The sequence below is a fragment of the Cherax quadricarinatus genome, chromosome 96 (genome assembly GCF_038502225.1).
Source record: "Cherax quadricarinatus isolate ZL_2023a chromosome 96, ASM3850222v1, whole genome shotgun sequence".
Classification (NCBI taxonomy): Eukaryota; Metazoa; Arthropoda; class Malacostraca; order Decapoda; family Parastacidae; genus Cherax; species Cherax quadricarinatus.
In genome coordinates this window covers 2,968,959-2,993,571 of record NC_091387.1, presented here as the reverse complement: position 1 = coordinate 2,993,571, position 24,613 = coordinate 2,968,959, and the positions used below count along the sequence as shown (strand labels likewise).

At 37.9% G+C, this 24,613-nt stretch overlaps 1 protein-coding gene across 7 annotated transcripts in view; it reads left to right on the top strand.

The window, feature by feature from the left end:
- Nucleotides 1-24,613, top strand: part of LOC128701784 (YTH domain containing 1) — a 114,929-nt gene that overhangs the window by 411 nt on the left and 89,905 nt on the right. For 4 of the 7 annotated variants that reach the window (XM_070104997.1, XM_070104993.1, XM_070104995.1 and 1 more), the window contains exons 2-8: nucleotides 2,590-2,676; nucleotides 5,693-5,866; nucleotides 13,184-13,336; nucleotides 14,685-14,771; nucleotides 15,714-15,959; nucleotides 16,487-16,604; nucleotides 21,416-21,500. In XM_070104997.1, the coding sequence (XP_069961098.1) occupies nucleotides 2,590-2,676; nucleotides 5,693-5,866; nucleotides 13,184-13,336; nucleotides 14,685-14,771; nucleotides 15,714-15,959; nucleotides 16,487-16,604; nucleotides 21,416-21,500 (950 nt within the window). Of the gene's footprint in view, nucleotides 1-1,400; nucleotides 1,799-2,589; nucleotides 2,677-5,692; nucleotides 5,867-13,183; nucleotides 13,337-14,684; nucleotides 14,772-15,713; nucleotides 15,960-16,486; nucleotides 16,605-21,415; nucleotides 21,501-24,613 lie in introns of all 7 variants that reach the window. The other 3 variants (XM_070104996.1, XM_070104992.1, XM_070104994.1) reach the window with 2 other exon arrangements.

Genomic DNA, 24,613 nt, shown 5'->3' with positions numbered 1-24,613 from the left:
GGAGCTGCTCTTCTCTTTCCTTGGATCAGATCTTATTTGTCTCCCACTCCGAGGGCGTCCTGTGAATCCGTACGGGTGTAGCGCTCCAAGTAAATGATAATTCTCCCGGTTTTTTTCAGTAATTTTTATATATTTCCTCTCCCTCTTTATTTTCTTCTTTATCATCCTTATTTCTCTTAATCTTATTTCATTGTCATTATTTCTCATTTTACCTTTGTCATTCTCTATTTCTATTTTCCTCTTTATTTCTCACTATTTTCCTCTTTTTTTTATTTATTTATTTTTCACTATTTTCCTCTTTTTTATTTCTCACTATTTTCCTCTTTCTTTTATTTATTTCTCACTATTTCCCTCTTTTTTATTTCTCACTATTTCCCTCTTTTTTATTTCTCACTATTTCCCTCTTTTTTATTTCTCACTATTTTCCTCTTTTTTTATTTATTTCTCACTATTTTCCTAATTTTTATTTATTTCTCACTATTTTCCTCTTTTTTTATTTATTTCTCACTATTTTCCTCTTTTTATTTCTCACTATTTTCCTCATTTTTATTTATTTCTCACTATTTTCCTCTTTTTTTATTTATTTCTCACTATTTTCCTTGCATTCTTTATTTTCACTATTTTCCTCTGTCATTATTTCTCTCACTCTCACTCTCACTCTCTCTCTCTCTCTCTCTCTCTCTCTCTCTCTCTCTCTCTCTCTCTCTCTCTCTCTCTCTCTCTCTCTCTCTCTCTCTCTCTCTCTCTCTCTCTCTCTCTCTCTCTGTCTCTCTCTCTGTCTCTCTCTCTGTCTCTCTCTCTCTCTCTCATTCTTTATTTCTCAATCTTTGTTTTCTTTTTCTATATTTCTCACCCTTTATATTCCCTCTTTGTTATTCTTTATCTTTCTCCCTTTATTTTCCTTTGTTATTTATTGTCTTTGTCATCTATTATTTCTCCCTTTTTATTTTCTTTATTTCTCTCCCTCTTTATTTCCTTATATTTCTCTCCTTATTTCCTTATTTTTCTATCTTTCTCCCTTCGTCACACTCTCCCTTTTTTATTTTCCTCTGTCTTTATTTCCCTCCATCTTTATTCTCCCATATATTTCTTTTCTTCACTTATTTTCCTATCAAGGAAGGTTCCTTGATGCTGGTGAAGGGCTTTTGATCCAGGGAATTGGATCTGTGCTCCAGTTCCCTGAATTGAACCCGAATACCTTCCATCTCCCCCCCACATGCGCTGTATAATACTACGGGTTTAGTGCTCCCCCATGATTATAATAATTATTTTACCTTTTTATTGATAATTATAAAAAGCCCCGGGTTATACAGAGCATTTCACACAATTTGGGTTAGTTTTGTTACCCAGGATGCAGCCCACACTAGTTGACTAATACCTAGGTACCTACTTACTGCTAGGTGAACAGTGACAGTAGGTGTCTTAAGGAAACACACCCCAGTGTTTCCACTCATACCAGGCATCGAACCACAGACGATGCACCATCCCCCCAATGAAAAGCAGGGGTGTCACTAGCATGTTAAGAGACCATACAATAAGTGTCAGGGGCACGAGACTGTTCAACTGCCTCCCAGCATACATAAGGGGGATTACCAACAGACCCTTGGCAGTCTTCAAGCTGGCACTGGACAAGCACCTAAAGTCGGTTCCTGACCAGCCAGGCTGTGGCTCGTACATTGGTTTGCGTGCAGCCAGCAGTAACAGCCTGGTTGATCAGGCTCTGATCCACCAGGAGGCCTGGTCACAGACCGGGCTGCGGGGGCATTGACCCCCAGAACTCTCTCCAGGTAAACTCCAGGTAAACAGACCTCAGTGTTAGCCAAGTGCGCTGCCGACCCAGCTATGAGTCCAGTGCATTCTGCTTACCCATTCATTGGACTAACATTTTATGGCTATCTATTCTAGGGTAGAGACAAATCTTGTTTCTCCTCCGTAATAATCTGGTTTGTGAATACAGCCTCTCCTCACTTAACGACGGAGTTCCATTCCTACGACCACATTGTTAACCCGTAAACGGTCCAAGCAGATCTACGTTCACATGTGTAGTGCTACAAAAGTAGATCTACGTTTTTTTTTATATATTTTCAAATATAACAAAAAAAAAAGTAGATCAAGGTTTTTTACACATTTTCAAATGTAAAAAAAAAAAAAAGATCTACTTGTTTTACATACTTTCAGATGTTGAAAAAACGTATATATACGTTTGGACCGTTTACGGGTTAAACGAATTCGTTGCTAAGTGAGGAACATACTAAGATGTTAGTGAGTTTGTGTCGACCATCTTTAATATTGTTTTAATGTCACCTTTGCGCCATTTACAACATTGATGGTATATTTTTTTGTTTATACAGTAGTGTACTGTATATTGTAATTAACAGAATAGGGGAAATCAGCTCTAATATACATTAATTAAAAATACTGGTCAGAGAGCCTGTTGTAAGTCCGAGGCGTCGGTAAACGAGTACGTCACTAGGTGAGGAGAGGCTGTATTCATATTAAATTTCGGTTCTTGTAGTTTGATGGATATCTGACAGTTTAAATGGATTATTTACTTGAAGTGTATTATTCAGATAATATTTGTCATTGCAGGAGACCAAGAAGTGGATCTTATGGAAGAGCTGTTGGATTCTGCGGAAAATTTTGATGAACTAAATGATGTTACTGATGATAAGTCCAGTGAGTTCATTATTTTATTCATGAAGACTGAGACACTTGTGCAATATTAAGAAGCACACAGATAATCCTCTCTTCTATGTGCGGGTTATTTGTGTATCGTTCCAGTCGCGGTATTGTGCCTTTTTTGTTATTAAGAAGCACATAAGTTCCCCAATCTTCTAATAACATTGTAATAATGTTGGTAGAATTACCGACAATATGTAAAGTAAAAGGACACAAGTGCAACTAATGTGACATTTTATTGTGGCAACGTTTCGCAATAAAATGTCACATTAATTGCACTTGTGTCCTTTTACTTCTAATAACATGTTCATTTTTCCATCCATAATTACTATCACATTTGCTCTGTTTGATCCCAGACTTCACCTTATGAAACAAAGCAAATACAATAGTAATTATGGAGAAGGTAGATTAAAGTGGAAAAATTAACATGTTATTAGAAGACAGGTACTTACATGCCCCTTACGGAGATGTTTTGGTATACAGTGGCTTCATCAGTCCAATACAAAGCAGCCACTGGCTGGCAAAACATTTCTTAATAATTGTGACCCAAGTGTCTCATTCTTCAACTTGTCAATTTTCTAAACCATTTTTCACAGGAGTTATTCGTATTAGTAATACAGTGGACCCCCGGTTTACGATATTATTTCATTCCAGAAGTATGTTCAGGTGCCAGTACTGAAAGAATTTGTTCCCATAAGGAATATTGTGAATTAGATTAGTCCATTTCAGACCCCCAAACATACATGTACAAACGCACTTACATAAATACACTTACACAATTGGTCACATTGGGAGGTGATCGTAAAGCGGGGGTCCACTGTATACTATTTTTATTATAATACAGGGTGTCCACTAAAACACTCCCTGATTTCAAACAGGTATAACATGTAACTTTATTGTAATAATCTTTGCAGTTAGTAGCTTCAGATGCAGGATTTCATTCACTTTCATGTGGTATAGGGTAGCATTAAAGGCACTCAATGTACGCCCCTCTGGTTGCTCGGCAAACATTGATGCAGTAGTCTAGTTCGGTCCAGACGCTCTGCAGCATATCTGGAGTTATCGTGCGAACTGCTTCAGTGATCGAAATTTTCAGCTTCTCCAGGGTTGCATGTAGTGGTGGTACGTAAACTGTGCTCTTCACATACCTCCAAAGAAAAGTCACAAACAGTTAGGTCGGGTTACCTTGCAGGCCACTTCCAGAGGTCACCCTGTATTACTGTAGATTTTAATTTTTAAACTAAGGTATTTGTTATTATTAGCAGTTAAGGGATTCATTATTATTATTTTTCCATTTTATTATATTTTGTTGTCATTTGAAGGCCACATTTTTTTGGATAACTGGTTTTATAGAAAAAAAAAAATTTGCAGCATCAGTTTAGGGCCAAACAGACTGGTATGTTCAGTGAGTGTTGGAGTTTAAAAACGATTATATAGCACATATTTATGGTGTATCCAATAGCGTAACTGAAGCACATGCTGGATTCCCAGGCTTAAATCCAGTAGCACTCAGCAGTCAGAATGATGGGTATTTTACTGTGCCAGTGATGGTCCTCTTTAAGTCATATGTTCTCTCTAGGCAGGAATACTACTGCAAACTAACAGCCTCATTCAAGACAGGTGAAATTTCAGATCTAGAGAATAGTCAGAGAACCTTCATTACACGCATTAGTTCAGTCAAGCATCTTTATTACAGGGAACATTTGAAGCTTCTTGTCCTGTATTCCCTGGAACACAGGTGAGAGAAAGATGCATCATAATCTACACCTGGAAAATTCTAGAGGAACTGGTTCCAAATCTGCACACAAAAATCACTACCTACGAAAGCAGACTTGGCAGGTGGTGCAACATATCTTCAATTAAAAGCAGAGGTGCCATGGGTTAACTAAAAGAAAACGATAATTGTCTGGGGCCTATGATTGTTCATACTAATAGGCCCCTGGCTGTCTTCAAGAGGGAGCTGGACTGATACCTTGAGTCAGTGCCTGATCAGCCGGGCTGTAATTCATGTGTTGGATTGTGTGTGGCTAACAGTAACAGCCTAATTGATCAGGTTATGATCCACTGGGAGGTTTGGTCGAGGACTGGGTCACGATAGGATTGACTCCGGGAACATCCTCCACATAGACTCCAAGTAGCAAGTGTGGGTAAAGTTGTGGGATGGTGAATTAAAAGTGGGTTTGAGATGGAGCTTATGTTATTCCTTTTTATAAAGATAAAGACAAAAAAATGTAAGAGTTATAAAGGAATAAGTATCTCTAGTATACCAGGTTAAAAAATATTAGAATTGTGATAGTGATTTGAAATGCAAAAATATAATATGATTTTTTGAAGAACAGTGGATTTAGAAAAGTAATGAGGATGTGGATAAAACATTTGCAGTAACTAAAGCATATAGATGAGTAGTGCATAGATGAGGGAGAGAAGCTGTTTGTTGTATTTGTGGATTTGTAAAGGGATTTGACATAGTGACTTGTTAGTGACTTGACAAATTTAGTACAGTGGACCCCTGGTTAATGAACTTTTTTCATTCCAGTAGTATGTTCAGGTGCCAGTACTGACCGAATTTTTTCCCATAAGGAATATTGTGAAGTAGATTAGTCCATTTCAGACCCCCAAACATACATGTACAAACGCACTTACATAAATACACTTACATAATTGGTCGCATTTGGAGGTGATCGTTAAGCGGGGGTCCACTGTAGTATGGAATAGTTGATAATTTGTCAAAATATGAATTTTTTCAGTTAGAGTAAAGCACCTGAAGGTTGATAGAAAAACAAGAAGGAAAAATATATTCCCAGCAAGACTGGTTCACAGATGAGAATGTTCTATGGTTATTTTATGTTAAATGAGCATAGACGAGCTTATAAGAGAAGTAAATTCTAGAAGGGCCACATGCGTCCCTCAGGCTGCAGGTTTGGGACCCCCACTGGGCTACATCATTTAGTACAGTATTCAGATATATATGACTGTAAATATATATATTTAACAAGGTGCTGTTTTGTTGTAGATAAACGTCGAAAGAAAGTTGCCGAGGCAAAAGAAGCAATAGCCAAAGCTAAAAAAGAGGAATCAAAAGAGGTTGCTGCCAAGAGAGCCAAGTTGAAGGAGAAACAGGAAGCAGCTCGTGCTAAGAGAGAGGGTAAAAAGAAACAGAAGACACCTAAAAAGGATACAGAAGGTGGTGAGTTTTGCGTTTTGAAGTTGACTATACAGATTCTCCTCACTGTACAGTGGTTTGACTTGCGATATTTTGATTTTTATGATAGCGCTGCACATTCAGTACTGTACATTTATTGATAGGATAAACTTGTAGTCATCTATTTACTTTTCAGTACTGGCATTTAGTATCGGTAATTTGTTTATTTACTTATTCAGTGATAGTTATTTATTTACTTATCATATACAGCGGAACCTCTACTTGCGAGCGTGTCCACGTGCGAGTTTTTTCCAAATACGAGTAGTCGATGGGTCAATTTTTTGCTTCCATACGCGAGCAAAGTTTCCACAAGCGAGCAGACCTCAAGGCAGGTTCCTTGACACTGGTGAGGGACTCTTGCTCTTGATCTCAGGAATTGTATCTCATTTGTTTGTTGGACTATCTTATTGAAACTTGGGCAATGTATGATGGAAAGATGCTTCTTAACATACACCAAAAATGAAAGAAATCTAAGCATAAATAATGGAGTTCACTTCTCAGCAATTAGCCACCCCTTAGTGGTAATTTCGAATGGTTTTTATGGTTGTATTCTCGTTTTTTTGGTCTCATTTGATAGAATGGAAGATGTATTACAGAAATAGATATGATTTTAATTGCTTTCATGACAAAAAGTACCTTGAAATAGAGCTCAACCTAGGAGAAATGGTACATTGCTTAGCAGTTTCAGAGTAAACAAATGACGTCACTGTCCATTCCAATATGCAGTCGTGAATGGCTTGACATTATTTATATAATTATTGCAGTAAGGAATAACAGTAATTCTTATACTTTTTGTGTGAATAAAAATTACAAATTATTTATATAATAATATGTATAATAATACATACAATAATAATACAATACAATAATAATACTGTACAATACAATAATAATAATACATATAATAATAATAATACATATAATAATAATACATATAATAATAATACAATAATAATACAATAATAATACAATAATAATACATATTTTTTTTTTTTTTTTTTTTTTTTTTTTTTCTCAACAAGTCGGCCGTCTCCCACCGAGGCAGGGTGACCCAAAAAAAGAAAGAAAATCCCCAAAAAGAAAATACTTTCATCATCATTCAACACTTTCACCACACTCGTACTTTATCACTGTTTTTGCAGAGGTGTTCAGAATACAACAGTCTAGAAGCATACACATATAAAGATACACAACATATCCCTCCAAACTGCCAATATCCCAAACCCCTCCTTTAAAGTGCAGGCATTGTACTTCCCATTTCCAGGACTCAAGTCCGACTATATGAAAATAACCGGTTTCCCTGAATCCCTTACATATATAATAATACATTTTTTTTTGACAAGTCGGCCGTCTCCCACCGAGGCAGGGTGACCCACCGAGGCAGGGTGACCCACCGAGGCAGGGTGACCCAAAAAAGAAAGAAAATCCCCAAAAAGAAAATACTTTCATCATCATTCAACACTTTCACCACACTCACACATTATCACTGTTTTTGCAGAGATGCTCAGAATACAACAGCTTAGAAGCATATACGTATAAAGATACACAACATATCCCTCCAAACTGCTAATATCCCAAACCCCTCCTTTAAAGTGCAGGCATTGTACTTCCCATTTCCAGGACTCAAGTCCGACTATATGAAAATAACTGGTTTCCCTGAATCCCTTCACTAAATATTACCCTGCTCACACTCCAACAGATCGTCAGGTCCCAAGTACCATTCGTCTCCATTCACTCCTATCTAACACGCTCACGCAAGCTTGCTGGAAGTCCAAGCCCCTTGCCCACAAAACCACCTTTACCCCCTCTCTCCAACCCTTTTGAGGACGACCCCTACCTCGCCTTCCTTCCCCTGTAGATTTATATGCTTTCCATGTCATTCTACTTTGATCCATTCTCTCTAAATGATCAAACCACCTCAACAACCCCTCTTCTGCCCTCTGACTAATACTTTTATTAACTCGCACCTTTTCCTAATTTCCACACTCCGAATTTTCTGCATAATATTTACACCACACATTGCCCTTAGACAGGACATCTCCACTGCCTCCAACCGTCTCCTTGCTGCAGCATTTACCACCCAAGCTTCACACCCATATAAGAGTGTTGGTACTACTATACTTTCATACATTCCCTTCTTTGCCTCCATAGATAACGTTTTTTGACTCCACATATACCTCGATGCGCCACTCACCTTTTTTCCCTCATCAATTCTGTGATTAACCTCATCCTTCATAAATCCATCCGCCGACACGTCAACTCCCAAGTATCTGAAAACATTCACTTCTTCCATACTCCTCCTCCCCAATTTGATATCTAATTTTTCTTTATCTAAATCATTTGATACCCTCATCACCTTGCTCTTTTCTATGTTCACTTTCAACTTTCTACCTTTACACACATTCCCAAACTCATCCACTAACCTTTGCAATTTTTCTTTAGAATCTCCCATAAGCACAGTATCATCAGCAAAAAGTAACTCTGTTAATTCCCATTTTGAATTTGATTCCCCATAATTTAGTCCCACCCCTCTCCCGAACACCCTAGCATTTACTTCTTTTACAACCCCATCTATAAATATATTAAACAACCATGGTGACATTACACATCCCTGTCTAAGACCTACTTTTACCGGGAAGTATTCTCCCTCTCTTCTACACACCCTAACCTGAGCCTCACTATCCTCATAAAAACTCTTTACAGCATTTAGTAACTTACCACCTATTCCATATACTTGCAACATCTGCCACATTGCTCCCCTATCCACTCTATCATATGCCTTTTCTAATCCATAAATGCAATAAAAACTTCCCTACCTTTACCTAAATACTGTTCACATATATGCTTCAATGTAAACACTTGATCTACACATCCCCTACCCACTCTGAAGCCTCCTTGCTCATCCGCAATCCTACATTCTATCTTACCTCTAATTCTTTCAATTATAACTCTACCGTACACTTTTCCTGGTATACTCAATAAACTTATTCCTCTATAATTTTTACAATCTCTCTTGTCCCCTTTCCCTTTATATAAAGGGACTATACATGCTCTCCGCCAATCCCTAGGTACCTTCCCCTCTTTCATACATTTATTAAATAAAAGTACCAACCACTCCAACACTATATCCCCCCCTGCTTTTAACATTTCTGTCATGATCCCATCAGTTCCAGCTGCTTTAGCCCCTTTCATTCTACGTAATGCCTCACGTACCTCCACCACACTTACATTCTGCTCTTCTTCACTCCTAAAAGATGGTATACCTCCCTGACCAGTGCATGAAATTACTGCCTCCCTTTCTTCCTCAACATTTAAAAGTTCCTCAAAATATTCTCACCATCTACCTAATACCTCCCTCTCCCCATCTACTAACTCCCCTACTCTGTTTTTAACTGACAAATCCATACTTTCCTTAGGCTTTCTTAACTTGTTTAACTCACTCCAAATTTTTTTCTTATTTTCATTAAAATTTCTTGACAGTGCCTCTCCCACTCTATCATCTGCTCTCCTTTTGCACTCTCTCACCACTCTCTTCACCTTTCTTTTACTCTCCATATACTCTGCTCTTCTTATAACACTTCTGCTTTGTAAAAACCTCTCATAAGCTAACTTTTTCTCTTTTATCACACCCTTTACTTCATCATTCCACCAATCACTCCTCTTTCCACCTGCCCGCACCCTCCTATAACCACAAACTTCTGCCCCACATTCTAATACTGCATTTTTAAAACTATTCCAACCCCCCCACTACTCATCTTGGCACTAGCCCACCTAGTAATAATAATGTACTACATATAACAATTATAATAGACGGCTTCAAAAGACCGTCACTAGATGGCAGTGTTTACCACAACAAAGAGGGAGTGGTTGTGTCTGCCTCCACCTGTTACATAATGACATATTTTATTCATTCTAGAGTATATATCATGTTTCTATGTTATTTTTATTGTTTGTTATGTCATATTAGATGAACTGTGATATATAAGTAAGCCATATAGTTGATATTAGCAAAATTATTCATGAAGTATTTTCACCGTTCTTCAGACAAACTCTAGTCCACAGCCGACACCGCCCATACCACTACATGAATGACATATTTTATTCATTCTAGAGTATATATCATGTTTCTGTGTTATGTCATATTAGATGAACTGTGATAGATAAATAAGCCGTATAGATGATATTAGCTAAATTATTCATGAAGTATTTTGCCCGGTCTCCAGACAAACTCTCGTGCACCGCTGACACATGAATGATATATTTTATTCATTTTAGAGTATATATCAGGTTTGTATGTTATTTATATTGTTTATTATGTCATATTAGATGAAGTGAGATAGATAAATAAGCCGTAGAGTTGATATTAGCGAAATTATTGAAGTACAGAATTCTACTAGAACAGATTCATTGCATTTCAGTTAATTTAAATGAGGAAAACTGACTCTGCAAACGAGCAAATCCAGTTGCGAGCAAGGTCATGGAACGGATTAAACTCGCAAGTAGAGGTTCCACTGTATTTGATTTACAATATTTTCAACTGATATTGGGTTCATTGGAAAGTAACCCCATTGTAAGTCAGAGTATCTGTAGTAGGTGCTACAGGGTCGCTAGATCATTGTACACAAATAACCCACACATTCAAATTCAAATTCAAAGTTTATTCTCTATAAGGATTACAATGCTGAGTTTACAGAATTTGGTTATTGTATTGTTTACATGTAGTAAAATAATAATTACAGAGTGTACCACTAGAACACCTAGCATGGCTAGGCATTTTGGGCAGACTTAAATTAAATCTTAAGTTTAAAATATTACAAAATTATGAGGTAAGTTGGTATTATGGCTAAGTGACTAAATACTAGTTTGTGAGTTTAGCAATGTGAATGCTTTTGTTTTGGCACTATACATAGTTTCAGTATTGGAGTATCACAGGCCAACTTATGACTAGTTAAGATTCATTATTTTGAGATTGAGATTGATATTTCTGTTTATGGTCAAATGGGTGAGTGAGTGTAAGTGTTAACCACCAGGTTGTATTCGTGTAATTAGTTGACAGGATGTATCAGGGAGATAAGATGTTTTCTGATGGTAGTTTTGAAGGTGATGAATGTGTCTGCAGTTTTAGAATTTTCAGGTAGGGTGTTCCAGATTTTAGGGCCTTTGACATACATTGAATTTTTGTAAAGGTTTAGTCGGACACGGGGAATGTCATAGAGATGTTTGTGTCTGGTATTGTGCCTGTGGGTTCTGTCGCAACTATCAAGAAAGCGTTTTAGGTCAAGGTTAATATTGGAATTTAAGGTCCTGTAGATGTAGATTGCACAGTAGTAAGTGTGGATGTACTGAACAGGGAGTAAGTTTAGATCTATGAAGAGTGGGGGGGTGTGTTGCCAGGGATGGGATTTAGTGATTATTCTTACTGCGGCTTTTTGTTGGGTTATTATTGGCTTTAGGTGTGTTGCTGCAGTTGAACCCCAAGCACATATAGCATAGGTGAGGTATGGATATATAAGTGAATGGTATAGTGTGAGAAGGGCAGATTGCGACATGTGGTATCGTATCTTGGAGAGGATCCCAACCGTTTTGGATACTTTTTTGGTTGTGTGTTGGATATGGGTGCTGAAGTTCAGGTTGTTGTCGAGGTATAGGCCTAGGAATTTGCCCTCATTATGCCTGGCAGTTAGAGTGTTGTCGATCTTAATGTTAATTTGCGCATCTCCTGCTCTGCTACCAAACATAATGTAGTAGGTTTTGTCAGTGTTAAGTGTAAGTTTATTGGCTGTCATCCAAGTCGATATTTTGATCAGCTCCTCATTAACAATGGTGTTGAGGGTGGCAAGATTAGGGCGAGAGATGACATAAGTCGTGTCGTCAGCAAAGAGAATGGGGTTCAGGTGTTGAGATACATTTGGAAGATCATTGATGTATATGAGGAAGAGCAGGGGACCAAGGACACTTCCCTGCAGAACTCCAGTATCGAGTGGCTGTGTTGTTGATGCTGTGTCTTTAATGGTGACATACTGATACCTATTAGTAAGGTAAGATTTGAAATATGCAAGCGCATGGCCTCTTATACCATAATGGTCAAGTTTGTGGAGTAGGATGCCGTGGTCTACTGTGTCAAAAGCTTTTCTTAGGTCAATAAAAATTCCTAGTGGAAAGACACTTACGACTACGTTTCAGTCCGACTCGGACCTTTAACTGGTTCAATTCAGACTCATACATCCTTATAAGTTTCTGATTTTTAATTCTTTAGAACACTGTGCAGCCTGCTATCGAGTTGTCAATTTTCTTAGTGTCTTCGATCAAAAATATTTTTTTTTTTTTTTTTTTAACTTTTGCTAGAGGGTTTGGTGTCACTCTGTAATTTGCTAATAGTTTGTAACCAAAACAGATTTTTGTATGAGTTTTTTATTTTATTAAAGAATTTATGTTCTGTACTGTAATGTTTTTCTGTTTTGGAGTAAACTTGAATCAAAGGTGAACATTGTACAGAATTCACCACTTGATAATGAAAATACTTGATATGTTGCTTGTTACAGGATATCTATTGAAAGGAAATGGCTTTATTATTGAAATTCATGTTAAGTGAAAGTAGTTTAATGAGGTATAGAGGTAAAATTTGGTTCTAGAGTTCTTGCAGGGTTACTAGCCCCTTGGTCCCAGCATTTTAGTTGCCTCTTAGGACCTGCATGGCTTGCAGAGGAATGATTCTTCTCCACTTTCCCATGGAGTAAAACTTTTTTTTTTTTCTTTTTTTTTTTTAATGCTGGCCATGTCCAATCGAGACAGGGTGACCTGAAAAAAATAAATTTTCTCCCTCATTCACACTATCACTGTCTTTCCTCCAACCTCCTCCTTGCTGCAACATTCACAACCCATGCTTCACACCCATATAAGAGTGTTGGTACCACTATACAATCATGCATTTCCCTCTTTGTCTCCGTAGATACCCTAATGCACCAACCACATTTTTCCCTTCATTAGTTCTGTGGCTTACCTCATCTGCTGACACATCCACATTCATTTTCTCCATATTACTTCTCTCCCAGTCTGATATCCAGTTTTTCATTACCTAACTTGTTTGATTATCTCATCACCATACTTGTATCTATGTTCACTTTCAACTTTCTTAAGGTAGTTTCTTTTATATACATGTTTATATCAAGTCTGTTTTCTTTTAGTACATTTGATTACTATTTGTGAGGCAGTACTTAATTGCTCTTGTAAATATTTTAGTCAGTAGCATTATTAGTACTGTTAATAATATGTTAATGATATTCATTTTTTCTACGATAATAGAGGAAGGAGACAAAATGATTGAAGGAGACGGGGATATGGAGTTTGACACTCGGAGTGAAGCATCTTCAGATCACCAGTTCTCAGACGATGAGCCGTCCATGAGCGAGGCATCCCATGCTTCCTCCATATCAAGAGAATCTTCAAGTGAGTCATGTTAGTTGACCGACTATCACCTTTCATCCATTGTTATCTTAGTGGGGTAGAAAGTATGTGCAAGGTATTAGCTACAGTAACTCTAAAGGCTAATTGTTTCTTGTTGGTTTGGTAGATTTAAACCTGCATACGATATGAATTCTTCACACCTGTTTGTTGCAGATTTGGGAACCCAATATTTTAAGTTTAAATGGTAAATATAAATTGTTTAAGTATGAAAAAGTACTACTTTTTGCAAGTTCAGTAAATCTGCTAAGAATTACGATTGACAAATCTTGACCTAAATGCCAGTTTTAGTACATCCTAATGAACTTTTTGATAGATTGCACTTCTACAGTGCTAAATATTTTTGAACCATCTGCTATCTTTGAATAATTCCTAGCCCTGAAAATTGACAAGAAGCCATTTATTACAACCTTAAGTCAGCACTGTATGACCCTTGTGGGTTTAACTCTTAGTTCTGGTTGCAATAATGCAACCTTAAGAAAGAACAGCTGGCACAGGGAGATTACCTTGTGTAGAGGAAACTGTCGGTAATGTTTCATTTCATCTGGACAATTATAAAGTTACGTCCGGTCTAGAAAGGGCCAAAGAGTTAGTGGATTGTCCCATTTACGGTATTGTGTTTTTTTATACTAGACACAATTTGTGTGTATTGTTTATTAAAACATTCTCTAGTTGTTGGTCCAAGCGGTACCGAAACATTGCCGTAAGTTTCTTTCTCCTACGCGCAGGTTATTTGTGTATTATTTCAGTCACAGTATTGTGACTTTTTATTCTTTATTGATCTGGATGTTGTATACACTTCAGAGAAAGGGGGGAATGGGCTGCACCAGACATGAAACCTTTGATAGGGGCAGTCTTAAATTACACACGTGCACTTAAGAACTGGGCATATAGGCAGTATAATTAAAGTTTTTACTTCCTAACCTGTAATATGCACATACATGAACCATAACCATTCATTATACTATTGTTTTCATACAGATAACTTGTCTTTAAGTCAGAAACCATGGACACAACTGTTTTAAGTTGGGGATCTCCTGTACATACAGTGTTGATGTAATTAAGACACATGTGCAACATCTGGGTATCTTTATTGTAGACGTTTCGCCATCCAGTGGCTTTATCAACACAAATTCTAGGACATAGCTTGAAGACAGTAGGACTATATACAGAAGATGAGGTAATCAGTCCCTCAACCTAGGAGTAGGTGCGAAGAGCACCATAGTCGTGTTAAACGTATGTTAAAATTTTTCTTTTGACCAATTTTCATTGTTGAATGTTGTAGTGCCGTATACTCCGATACAGCATGTTTACTTTTTACTTTGTATTTTCTAAATTACAGTTGAAAAAGAGGAAATAGAAGATAAAGATGAGAACAGGAAGCGCAAGCGCAGCACTTCAGAAACTTCTATCAAAAGCAGTGAAGATCGTAAGTACTCTAACTTCGTTGGCTTGTTAAAGTTAATATATGTATATTGTGTTCACATAGCACTTTGAGTGAGCATTTGTAATCTTTGGAAAATTGAGAAAAGTTCATTAATGAGAACTGAATATGTCAGTACACCAGTTCCATTAATGGGTATATATAAATAATTTATAGGCTGAAAAATCTTTGCCAGTGAGCATAGGGTTGGTTTTCAGATATTCAATCCTGTACAGCATCATCTCTCTCAACTTGGCCACTACTGTACAGGCAGGTCCTGCTTTACAGTGCTTCACTTTATGGAGTTACGTTAATGTGGCGGTTTTCAATTGCAGTAAAGTCCTTGATTTAAACACGCTGAGAGTCTTCTGTATTGTGTATAATATCATTATCATACATGATACCAGTATGCATACCTTAAATAATGTATATTAGAACTGATTTCCTCTTTTCTGTTTATTTCAATACACAGTACACTACTGTATAAACATTTAAAAATATACCAGAAATGCTATAAATTGTGCAAAGGTGACATTAAAACATTATCAAAGATGGTTGACACAAACCCACTACCATTATAGTATGCTTCTCATTTAGCGACAAATTTGTTTACTGACATGGTCTTAGGAATGAAACTCCGTCATTAAGTGAGGAGAGGCTGTACATGTATTGCACTTTTTGTTGTTATTTTAGAATGTACTTTTTCTATTTATACAAAAAAAAGTTTACTGTAAAACAGTGTGCCATGTTGCACAGGCAGCAGCCTCATACATCTCTGTGATATTCGCACAACAACGAAATCACCTAACGACGTATTTCTCAGAATGTATCCCCGTTGTTAAGCAGTGCATGACTGTATTAATTAGTTGTAAATTAAGGTTTGTGATAGGTGAGTGAATTCAATTACCTGGTGTTTAAATAATTACATGTATTAACAATATTTTTCAGCACTCAAAAAGCCAAAGGAAAATTCTACCAAGAAGAAATACGACTACATAACCAAAGTAAACTACATGTTCCGAGATGCAAGATTCTTCCTCATGAAATCCAATAACGCTGATAATATATCACTCTCCAAGACAAAAGGAGTCTGGTCAACACCACCACAAAATGAGGCTAAGCTTAACCAAGCATACAGGGAGGCCAGGAATGTCATTCTCATATTCTCTATTAAGGAGAGTGGACGCTTCTGTGGTAAGTTTATTGATTGTCACTAAAAAGTTGGAGTGTTAGCAAAGTAACATTTATGAAGGGATTCAAGGAAACCAGTTAGTCGGATCCGAGTCCTGGAGGTGAGAAGTACAGTACCTACACTCTGAAGAAGGGATGGGAATGATATCACATTCCGAATTGTGATATCAACTCGTATCTGGCAAGACAGCAATTGAATGAATGATAGTGAATGCATTGTCTTCTTTAAGTAACTCTGCCCTGGTGGGAGAGGGCTGTTAGGGTAAAAAAATATAATAATAATTCCTGTTTAGAGGGACATCCAGACTGTCGTATCTGTGCATCTCTGGCAAGACAGTGATAGTGTGAATGATGGTGAAAGTATTTCTTTTTTGGGTCACCCTGTCTTGGTGGGAGATGGCTGGCATGTTAAATAAAAAAATAGTTTTCTTTTTCAGTAGCATTTATTATGTTTTTGACTAAGGGCATCGTGATCACTGACAGTTTTCATTTACTGGTAATAATTTAATATTTCATTATGTGGTTTACAGGATTTGCTCGACTTGCTGGTGAATCTCGAAGGGACCTTCCTCCTGTTTCCTGGGTTTTGCCACCAGGATTATCAGCACGTGCTCTGGGAGGAGTATTTGAACTGGATTGGATATCAAGGTGAGCTGAAATTCTTGCGAGGATTTTATAAGTCATATTTTGGCTAGAAAATTATAATTTTCCAGGAATTGAGTCCATGTTTAGAATATAATCCATAAAAGCTCTGCATCCTGTAATGGAGAATTTACTGCTGTGGGTGTTTCTTTTATAGATTCTCTCTTGGGGCCTAGTTCCTAGGCCTTTTGTGTGTCCACATGCTCTTGCACTACCTTCCACAGGATGGATATGGGGTGCACAATCAACTACCCACTTCGGTGACAAAATCTAAATCTTATGGATTCTGTAACATTTTGCACTTAAAATAAGCATAGCTGTCAGCCGATTTAAGATGGTAGTTACGTTCCTAAAAACGGTGTCTTATCAAAAAATTGTCTAAAATAAACTGAAGAATACATGGTAAAAATGGAGTTACGTTTATTAGACCCCCCTCCCCCCAAAAAGCCCAACCAAGATTTCTTAAAGCTTTGTAATTTGCCAAAACTCAAAAATAATCATGTTATCTATTCACAGTAGTTGTCATTGCTTGTTGATATGGAAATTTGTGAGGAGGGTTGATGAGACCCTGTGCAATACCTGTGCAAACAAATGACAAGCAGCTCCACAGCTATTACCTACCACAACTATCAACTAACTCCATCAAAACCTCAGTAAAAATACCATATTTTACCAGCCAAGAAAAGTTTTTTTTACTAAATAAATATGCCCAAATATGTATGAGCGTGTTCGATAGGAGTGAATGGAAACGAATGGTACTTGGGACCTGACGAGCTGTTGGAGTGTGAGCAGGGTAATATTTAGTGAAGGGATTCAGGGAAACCGGTTATTTTTATATAGCCGGACTTGAGTACTGGAAATGGGAAGTACAGTGCCTGCACTCTAAAGGAGGGGTTCGGGATATTGACAGTTTGGAGGGATATGTTGTGTATCTTTATACGTATATGCTTCTAAACTGTTGTGTTCTGAGCACCTCTGTAAAAACAGTGATTATGTGTGAGTGAGGTGAAAATGTTGAATGATGATGAAAGTATTTTCTTTTTGGAGATTTTCTTTCTTTTTTTGGGTCACCCTGCCTCGGTGGGAGACGGCCGGCTTGTTGAAAATAAAAAAATGTATGAGTGATGGTGAAAGTGTTGAATGATGAAGAAAGTTTTTTTTTTTCTTTCAGGTTTTTCTTTTTCTTTGGATCACCCTGCCTCAGTGGGAAATGGCTGACGTCTTAAAAAAAAAATGTCCAGAATAATAGCCACCATAATGAATCCAAACTATCCAAGAAAACAAAACAAAAAAAAAAATATGAAAAAAGTGTCTCGGTCACTTCGTATTTGTTGTTGTTGGGTTTAAAGTTGCGATAGTCCAAGGGTCATTGTGTCCATCTCACTGCTGTAAAATTTCCAGAATGCTTTTGTAAATATAGACTGTTCAGTCCATGTTCAATTTTTTTCTTTTTTCATAACACCCGCCATATCCCAGCAAGGCGGGGTAATTTAAAAAGAAAAATGAACGTTTCTCTTTTTAAATTTAGTAATTACCCCCCAAAACTTATGCACAAATATATATGATGTAGTTACTGCATGCACATTACATCCAGGCTCTCATTTTTTTTTTAACCTTTATTATGCTAAGGAATATAAGCTGAGGGTATGTAAACTGATGGAAGTCTCTGTCATGGACAGGTGCTGATCCTGTAAACCCAGAATGTGCATGTCATTTATTTTCACAGAATGAAAGTTTAACTGAATTGATGTATGGAATACTAGACAGAATACACAACGTACTGCATTCATATTATATTTAGCTTCCTCTCATTGTATTACAGGTTGGACATCATTCCGGCAATCAGTAATCAGGCACTAATTTCGGCTAGCATAATTTCAAATTTCCAGGGTCACCACACCAACCTGCTGTTACTGTTTGGTGGCACTACTTGCTGCATAAGTCATTCCAATTTCTTTTTTCTCCAATTATTGTTATAGCCTTCTCACTTTTAGCCCTAGTCATGGTTCCAACAAATAAAACAAATTCTTCTCGTCGCGTGAAGCTCATACACCATACATTATCCATACAAGATAAGGTGGCTTTGAAGCCACTGTCGGTCGCCATGAGCTCGGCTCGCTCAGATAAGCTGTGACCGGTAAAGTTAAGCCTACATATGAGAGAATAGGTGTGTGTGGTAAGTGTACACTACATAAAAAATCCTGCAGCACACAGTACATAATGGGAAAAAACTTCGACTGTGTTTTTGGTGTAAAGCAGTGACTTTACGGTGTATTTTTGTGTGGTTTTTATGGTCGTACACTTACCACACACACCTATTCTCTCATATATAGGCTTAACTTTACCGGTCACAGCATTTATGGATTTAGAAAAGGCATATGATAGAGTGGATAGAGGAGCAATGTGGCAGATGTTGCAAGTATATGGAATAGGTGGTAAGTTATTAAATGCTGTAAAGAGTTTTTATGAGGATAGTGAGGCTCAGGTTAGGGTGTGTAGAAGAGAGGGAGACTACTTCCCGGTAAAAGTAGGTCTTAGACAGGGATGTGTAATGTCACCATGGTTGTTTAATATATTTATAGATGGGGTTGTAAAGGAAGTAAATGCTAGGGTGTTTGGGAGAGGGGTGGGATTAAATTATGGGGAATCAAATTCAAAATGGGAATTGACACAGTTACTTTTTGCTGATGATACTGTGCTTATGGGAGATTCTAAAGAAAAATTGCAAAGGTTAGTGGATGAGTTTGGGAATGTGTGTAAAGGTAAAAAGTTGAAAGTGAACATAGAAAAGAGTAAGGTGATGAGGGTGTCAAATGATTTAGATAAAGAAAAATTGGATATCAAATTGGGGAGGAGGAGTATGGAAGAAGTGAATGTTTTCAGATACTTGGGAGTTGACGTGTCGGCGGATGGATTTATGAAGGATGAGGTTAATCATAGAATTGATGAGGGAAAAAAGGTGAGTGGTGCGTTGAGGTATATGTGGAGTCAAAAAACGTTATCTATGGAGGCAAAGAAGGGAATGTATGAAAGTATAGTAGTACCAACACTCTTATATGGGTGTGAAGCTTGGGTGGTAAATGCAGCAGCGAGGAGACGGTTGGAGGCAGTGGAGATGTCCTGTTTAAGGGCAATGTGTGGTGTAAATATTATGCAGAAAATTCGGAGTGTGGAAATTAGGAGAAGGTGTGGAGTTAATAAAAGTATTAGTCAGAGGGCAGAAGAGGGGTTGTTGAGGTGGTTTGGTCATTTAGAGAGAATGGATCAAAGTAGAATGACATGGAAAGCATATAAATCTATAGGGGAAGGAAGGCGGGGTAGGGGTCGTCCTCGAAAGGGTTGGAGAGAGGGGGTAAAGGAGGTTTTGTGGGTAAGGGGCTTGGACTTCCAGCAAGCGTGCGTGAGCGTGTTAGATAGGAGTGAATGGAGACGAATGGTACTTGGGACCTGACGATCTGTTGGAGTGTGAGCAGGGTAATATTTAGTGAAGGGATTCAGGGAAACCGGTTATTTTCATATAGTCGGACTTGAGTCCTGGAAATGGGAAGTACAATGCCTGCACTTTAAAGGAGGGGTTTGGGATATTGGCAGTTTGGAGGGATATGTTGTGTATCTTTATATGTGTATGCTTCTAGACTGTTGTATTCTGAGCACCTCTGCAAAAACAGTGATAATGTGCGAGTGTGGTGAAAGTGTTGAATGATGATGAAAGTATTTTCTTTTTGGGGATTTTCTTTCTTTTTTGGGTCACCCTGCCTCGGTGGGAGACGGCCGACTTGTTGAAAAAAAAAAAAATTCTCTTTTTTTTTTTTGGTCTTATTTGATAGAATGAAGATATATTACAGAAATAGATATGATTTTGATTGGTTTCACAATGGAAAGTACCTTGAAATTGAGCTCAAAGTAGCAGACATGATCGATTTTTGCCGATGTTCAAGAGTAAACAAATGATGTCACTGTCCAATCTGTGTCCAACTGACCAGTCTAATATGCAGTCATGAATGGGTTGTCATTATTTATATAATTACAGTATTACGATAATGCAGTAGTCTACATAACAGTATAAATCTTCTATTTTTTGTTTATAAAAATTTAAAATGGAAAGCAAGTGTAACATAAGAAGGGCCTGGAGACGTGACTAATGAACACAGAAATTTTTATTTTAGTGCCATGAATGTCTACATTGTTTATTCTGGACCCTATTGTGAAATTGGCATCTCTTGAAATTTGTGTGAAATTGGCCAAATTACCAATTTCTGACCACTTTGTTGGGTAGTTGAAATGTTTTGTTGAAGTGTTTTGCCGACTTTTACCGGGCTTCTTAGGTCAAGTACAGCGGCAGCAGGTGTAGTAGTGAAATGAAAATGATGTAATCAGTCCATCAACCTGGAAAAATAGTATTTGAGGTGGTCAGTCCCTCAACCTGGAGAAGAGTTCAGCTTTATATTGTTCCAAACCATGGAGCTGAACTCTTCTCCAGGCTGAGGGACTCACCACCTTGTTCCAGACCATGGAGCTGAACTCTTCTCTAGGCTGAGGGACTCACCACCTTGTTCCAGACCATGGAGCTGAACTCTTCTCCAGGCTGAGGGACTGACCACTTCAAATACTATTTTTCCAGGTTGATAGACCGATTACATCATCATCATTTCACTACTACACCTGCTGTATTTAACTGAAAAAACCTACTGTGTAGGTGAAACATGTCAGCAGTAAGGATACCCAACTGTTGCACTTGTGTCTTAGTCATCAACTTGTTGGTATTTTATACCATTTTCAACATAACTGATTTAATCTAGTGTATTTTCTCTTTGCAGGAGGGATTTATCTTTCACTAAGACACAGCATCTTTATAACCCTTGGAATGAGGGCAAACCAGTTAAGATTGGCAGAGATGGTCAGGTATGGACATGAAAGTAGTCACAAGCTGTTGTCATAGCATTAATATATTCTCTATTATTTACAATAGTTTGTTATGCCCTTAGTACACATTTGGATTAAATGCCATTATCTTATTTAATAAAAACTGTTAATGTATTTTAAAATGCAATGCATATATAAGTAAAACGAAGTTGTAAAAATTTTTGGCTTGGTCTGTTTGGTAAGTAAAATTTCCAGCATGTTTAATACTTGTTTTGATTCCACTTAACCCTTAAGTGCAACTTTTATCCTGCAGGAGTTAAAAATAAAATACAATATAGATGGAGTTAAAGCACTTCATCTCATTGTTGAAAGCTCAAGATTCCACTTTCTAGTATAGTGAGAACTTGAAGCAAAGGTTTTAAAAGCTTTTACAGAATTAAAGGGGGGGGGGACATTATCTGGTGTTTCTGGAACATACGGGTGCTCCTTACCTTTGATATATCTTTGAAGAGTTTCAAGAGTTTCACTACTCTTGGAGCCTGGCTGTGGGCCAGGCTCGTTTGGTGCTTGCCTGGTCAACCAGGCTGTTGCTGCCTCACATATCCATCACAGCCTGGTTGATTTGGCACCTAATGAAGATACTTGTCCAGTTTCCTCTTGAATGCTTCTACACTCACAATGGTTCAACTTATGATGTTATAACTTTACAATAGTGCAAAAGCAATTACAGTGGACCCCCGGTTTACGATATTATTTCATTCCAGAAGTATGTTCAGGTGCCAGTACTGACCGAATTTGTTCCCATAAGGAATATTGTGAATTAGATTAGTCCATTTCAGACCCCCAAACATACACATACAAACGCACTTACATAAATACACTTACATAATTGGTCGCATTGGGAGCTGATCATAAACCGGGCGTCCACTGTACTTTGAAGATGAACCTTAATAACCCAGCATGAAGGCAGCAAGTCCCTAACTTGTATTCATTTATTTGTTTTCAACACTGGTATTTAGCTATAGTAATTATAAAGAATCACACACAAAGTGGGAGTTGTCACAGCTGCTCTTTGCTGATGACACTGTGCTCTTGGGAGATTCTGAAGAGAAGTTGCAGAGATTGGTGGATGAATTTGGTAGGGTGTGCAAAAGAAGAAAATTAAAGGTGAATACAGGAAAGAGTAAGGTTATGAGGATAACAAAAAGATTAGGTGATGAAAGATTGAATATCAGATTGGAGGGAGAGAGTATGGAGGAGGTGAACGTATTCAGATATTTGGGAGTGGACGTGTCAGCGGATGGGTCTATGAAAGATGAGGTGAATCATAGAATTGATGAGGGAAAAAGAGTGAGTGGTGCACTTAGGAGTCTGTGGAGACAAAGAACTTTGTCCTTGGAGGCAAAGAGGGGAATGTATGAGAGTATAGTTTTACCAACGCTCTTATATGGGTGTGAAGCGTGGGTGATGAATGTTGCAGCGAGGAGAAGGCTGGAGGCAGTGGAGATGTCATGTCTGAGGGCAATGTGTGGTGTGAATATAATGCAGAGAATTCGTAGTTTGGAAGTTAGGAGGAGGTGCGGGATTACCAAAACTGTTGTCCAGAGGGCTGAGGAAGGGTTGTTGAGGTGGTTCGGACATGTAGAGAGAATGGAGCGAAACAGAATGACTTCAAGAGTGTATCAGTCTGTAGTGGAAGGAAGGCGGGGTAGGGGTCGGCCTAGGAAGGGTTGGAGGGAGGGGGTAAAGGAGGTTTTGTGTGCGAGGGGCTTGGACTTCCAGCAGGCATGCTTGAGCGTGTTTGATAGGAGTGAATGGAGACAAATGGTTTTTAATACTTGACGTGCTGTTGGAGTGTGAGCAAAGTAACATTTATGAAGGGATTCAGGGAAACCGGCAGGCCGGACTTGAGTCCTGGAGATGGGAAGTACAGTGCCTGCACTCTGAAGGAGGGGTGTTAATGTTGCAGTTTAAAAACTGTAGTGTAAAGCACCCTTCTGGCAAGACAGTGATGGAGTGAATGATGGTGAAAGTTTTTCTTTTTCGGGCCACCCTGCCTTGGTGGGAATCGGCCGGTGTGATAATAAAAAAAAAAAAAAAAATTATTTGTTTATTTACTTATTCATTGACATTTATTTAGCATATACAGTGGACCCCCGGTTAACGAACTTTTTTCATTCCAGTAGTATGTTCAGGTGCCAGTACTGACCGAATTTTTTCCCATAAGGAATATTGTGAAGTAGATTAGTCCATTTCAGACCCCCAAACATACACGTACAAACGCACTTACATAAATACACTTACATAATTGGTCCCATTTGGAGGTAATCGTTATGCGGGGGTCCACTGTATTTATATTCAACTTGCGATATTTTCAACTTACAGTGGGTTCATCAGAACATAACCTCAGTGTAAGTCGAACACCTGTACATGATCATGGTGTCACTTTTGTTAACTACTGTTGTACATGTAAAAATGTCCTTAAATGTGAATGACCATTAATGGAAAAGTCTTTTTCTTGGGAAGCAAGAATATACAGTATACAGGTGGTCCTCGACTTACAGTGGAGTTATGTTCCGACAAACCCATCATAAGTTGAAAATATCGTACAGTGGTACCCCGAGTTCGGCCATAATTCGTTCCAGAAGGCTGTTCGAGTGCCGTTGCCGAACAAATTTGTTCCCATAAGGAATAATGTAAATTAGATTAGTCTGTTTCAGACCCCCAAAAATACACTTACAAAAGCACTTACAAAAATACTTAAATAATTGTTCAAGTTGGGAGCTGTACAAAACTCAGGGTACCACTGTAATTCAAATATAAATACAGTATGCTAAATAAGTAAGTAAATGAATAACTATTGTCACTGGATAAGTAAATTAACAAATAATTATTGTAACTACTAAATGCCAGTATTGAAAAGTAATTAATGAATACAAGTTAGCCAAACTTGAGTCCTGAGGTAGGAGGTACAGTTTGGGGTATTTACTGTTTAGAGTGACATCTAAACTGTCATATCTGCACACCTCTGGAAAGACAGTGATAGTGTGAATGATGGTGAAAGTGCTTCTTTTCTGGGTCACCCTGCCTCGGTGGGAGACGGCTAGCGTGTTAAAAAAAAAAAAAAAGAAAATTATGGACTTGCTGCCTTC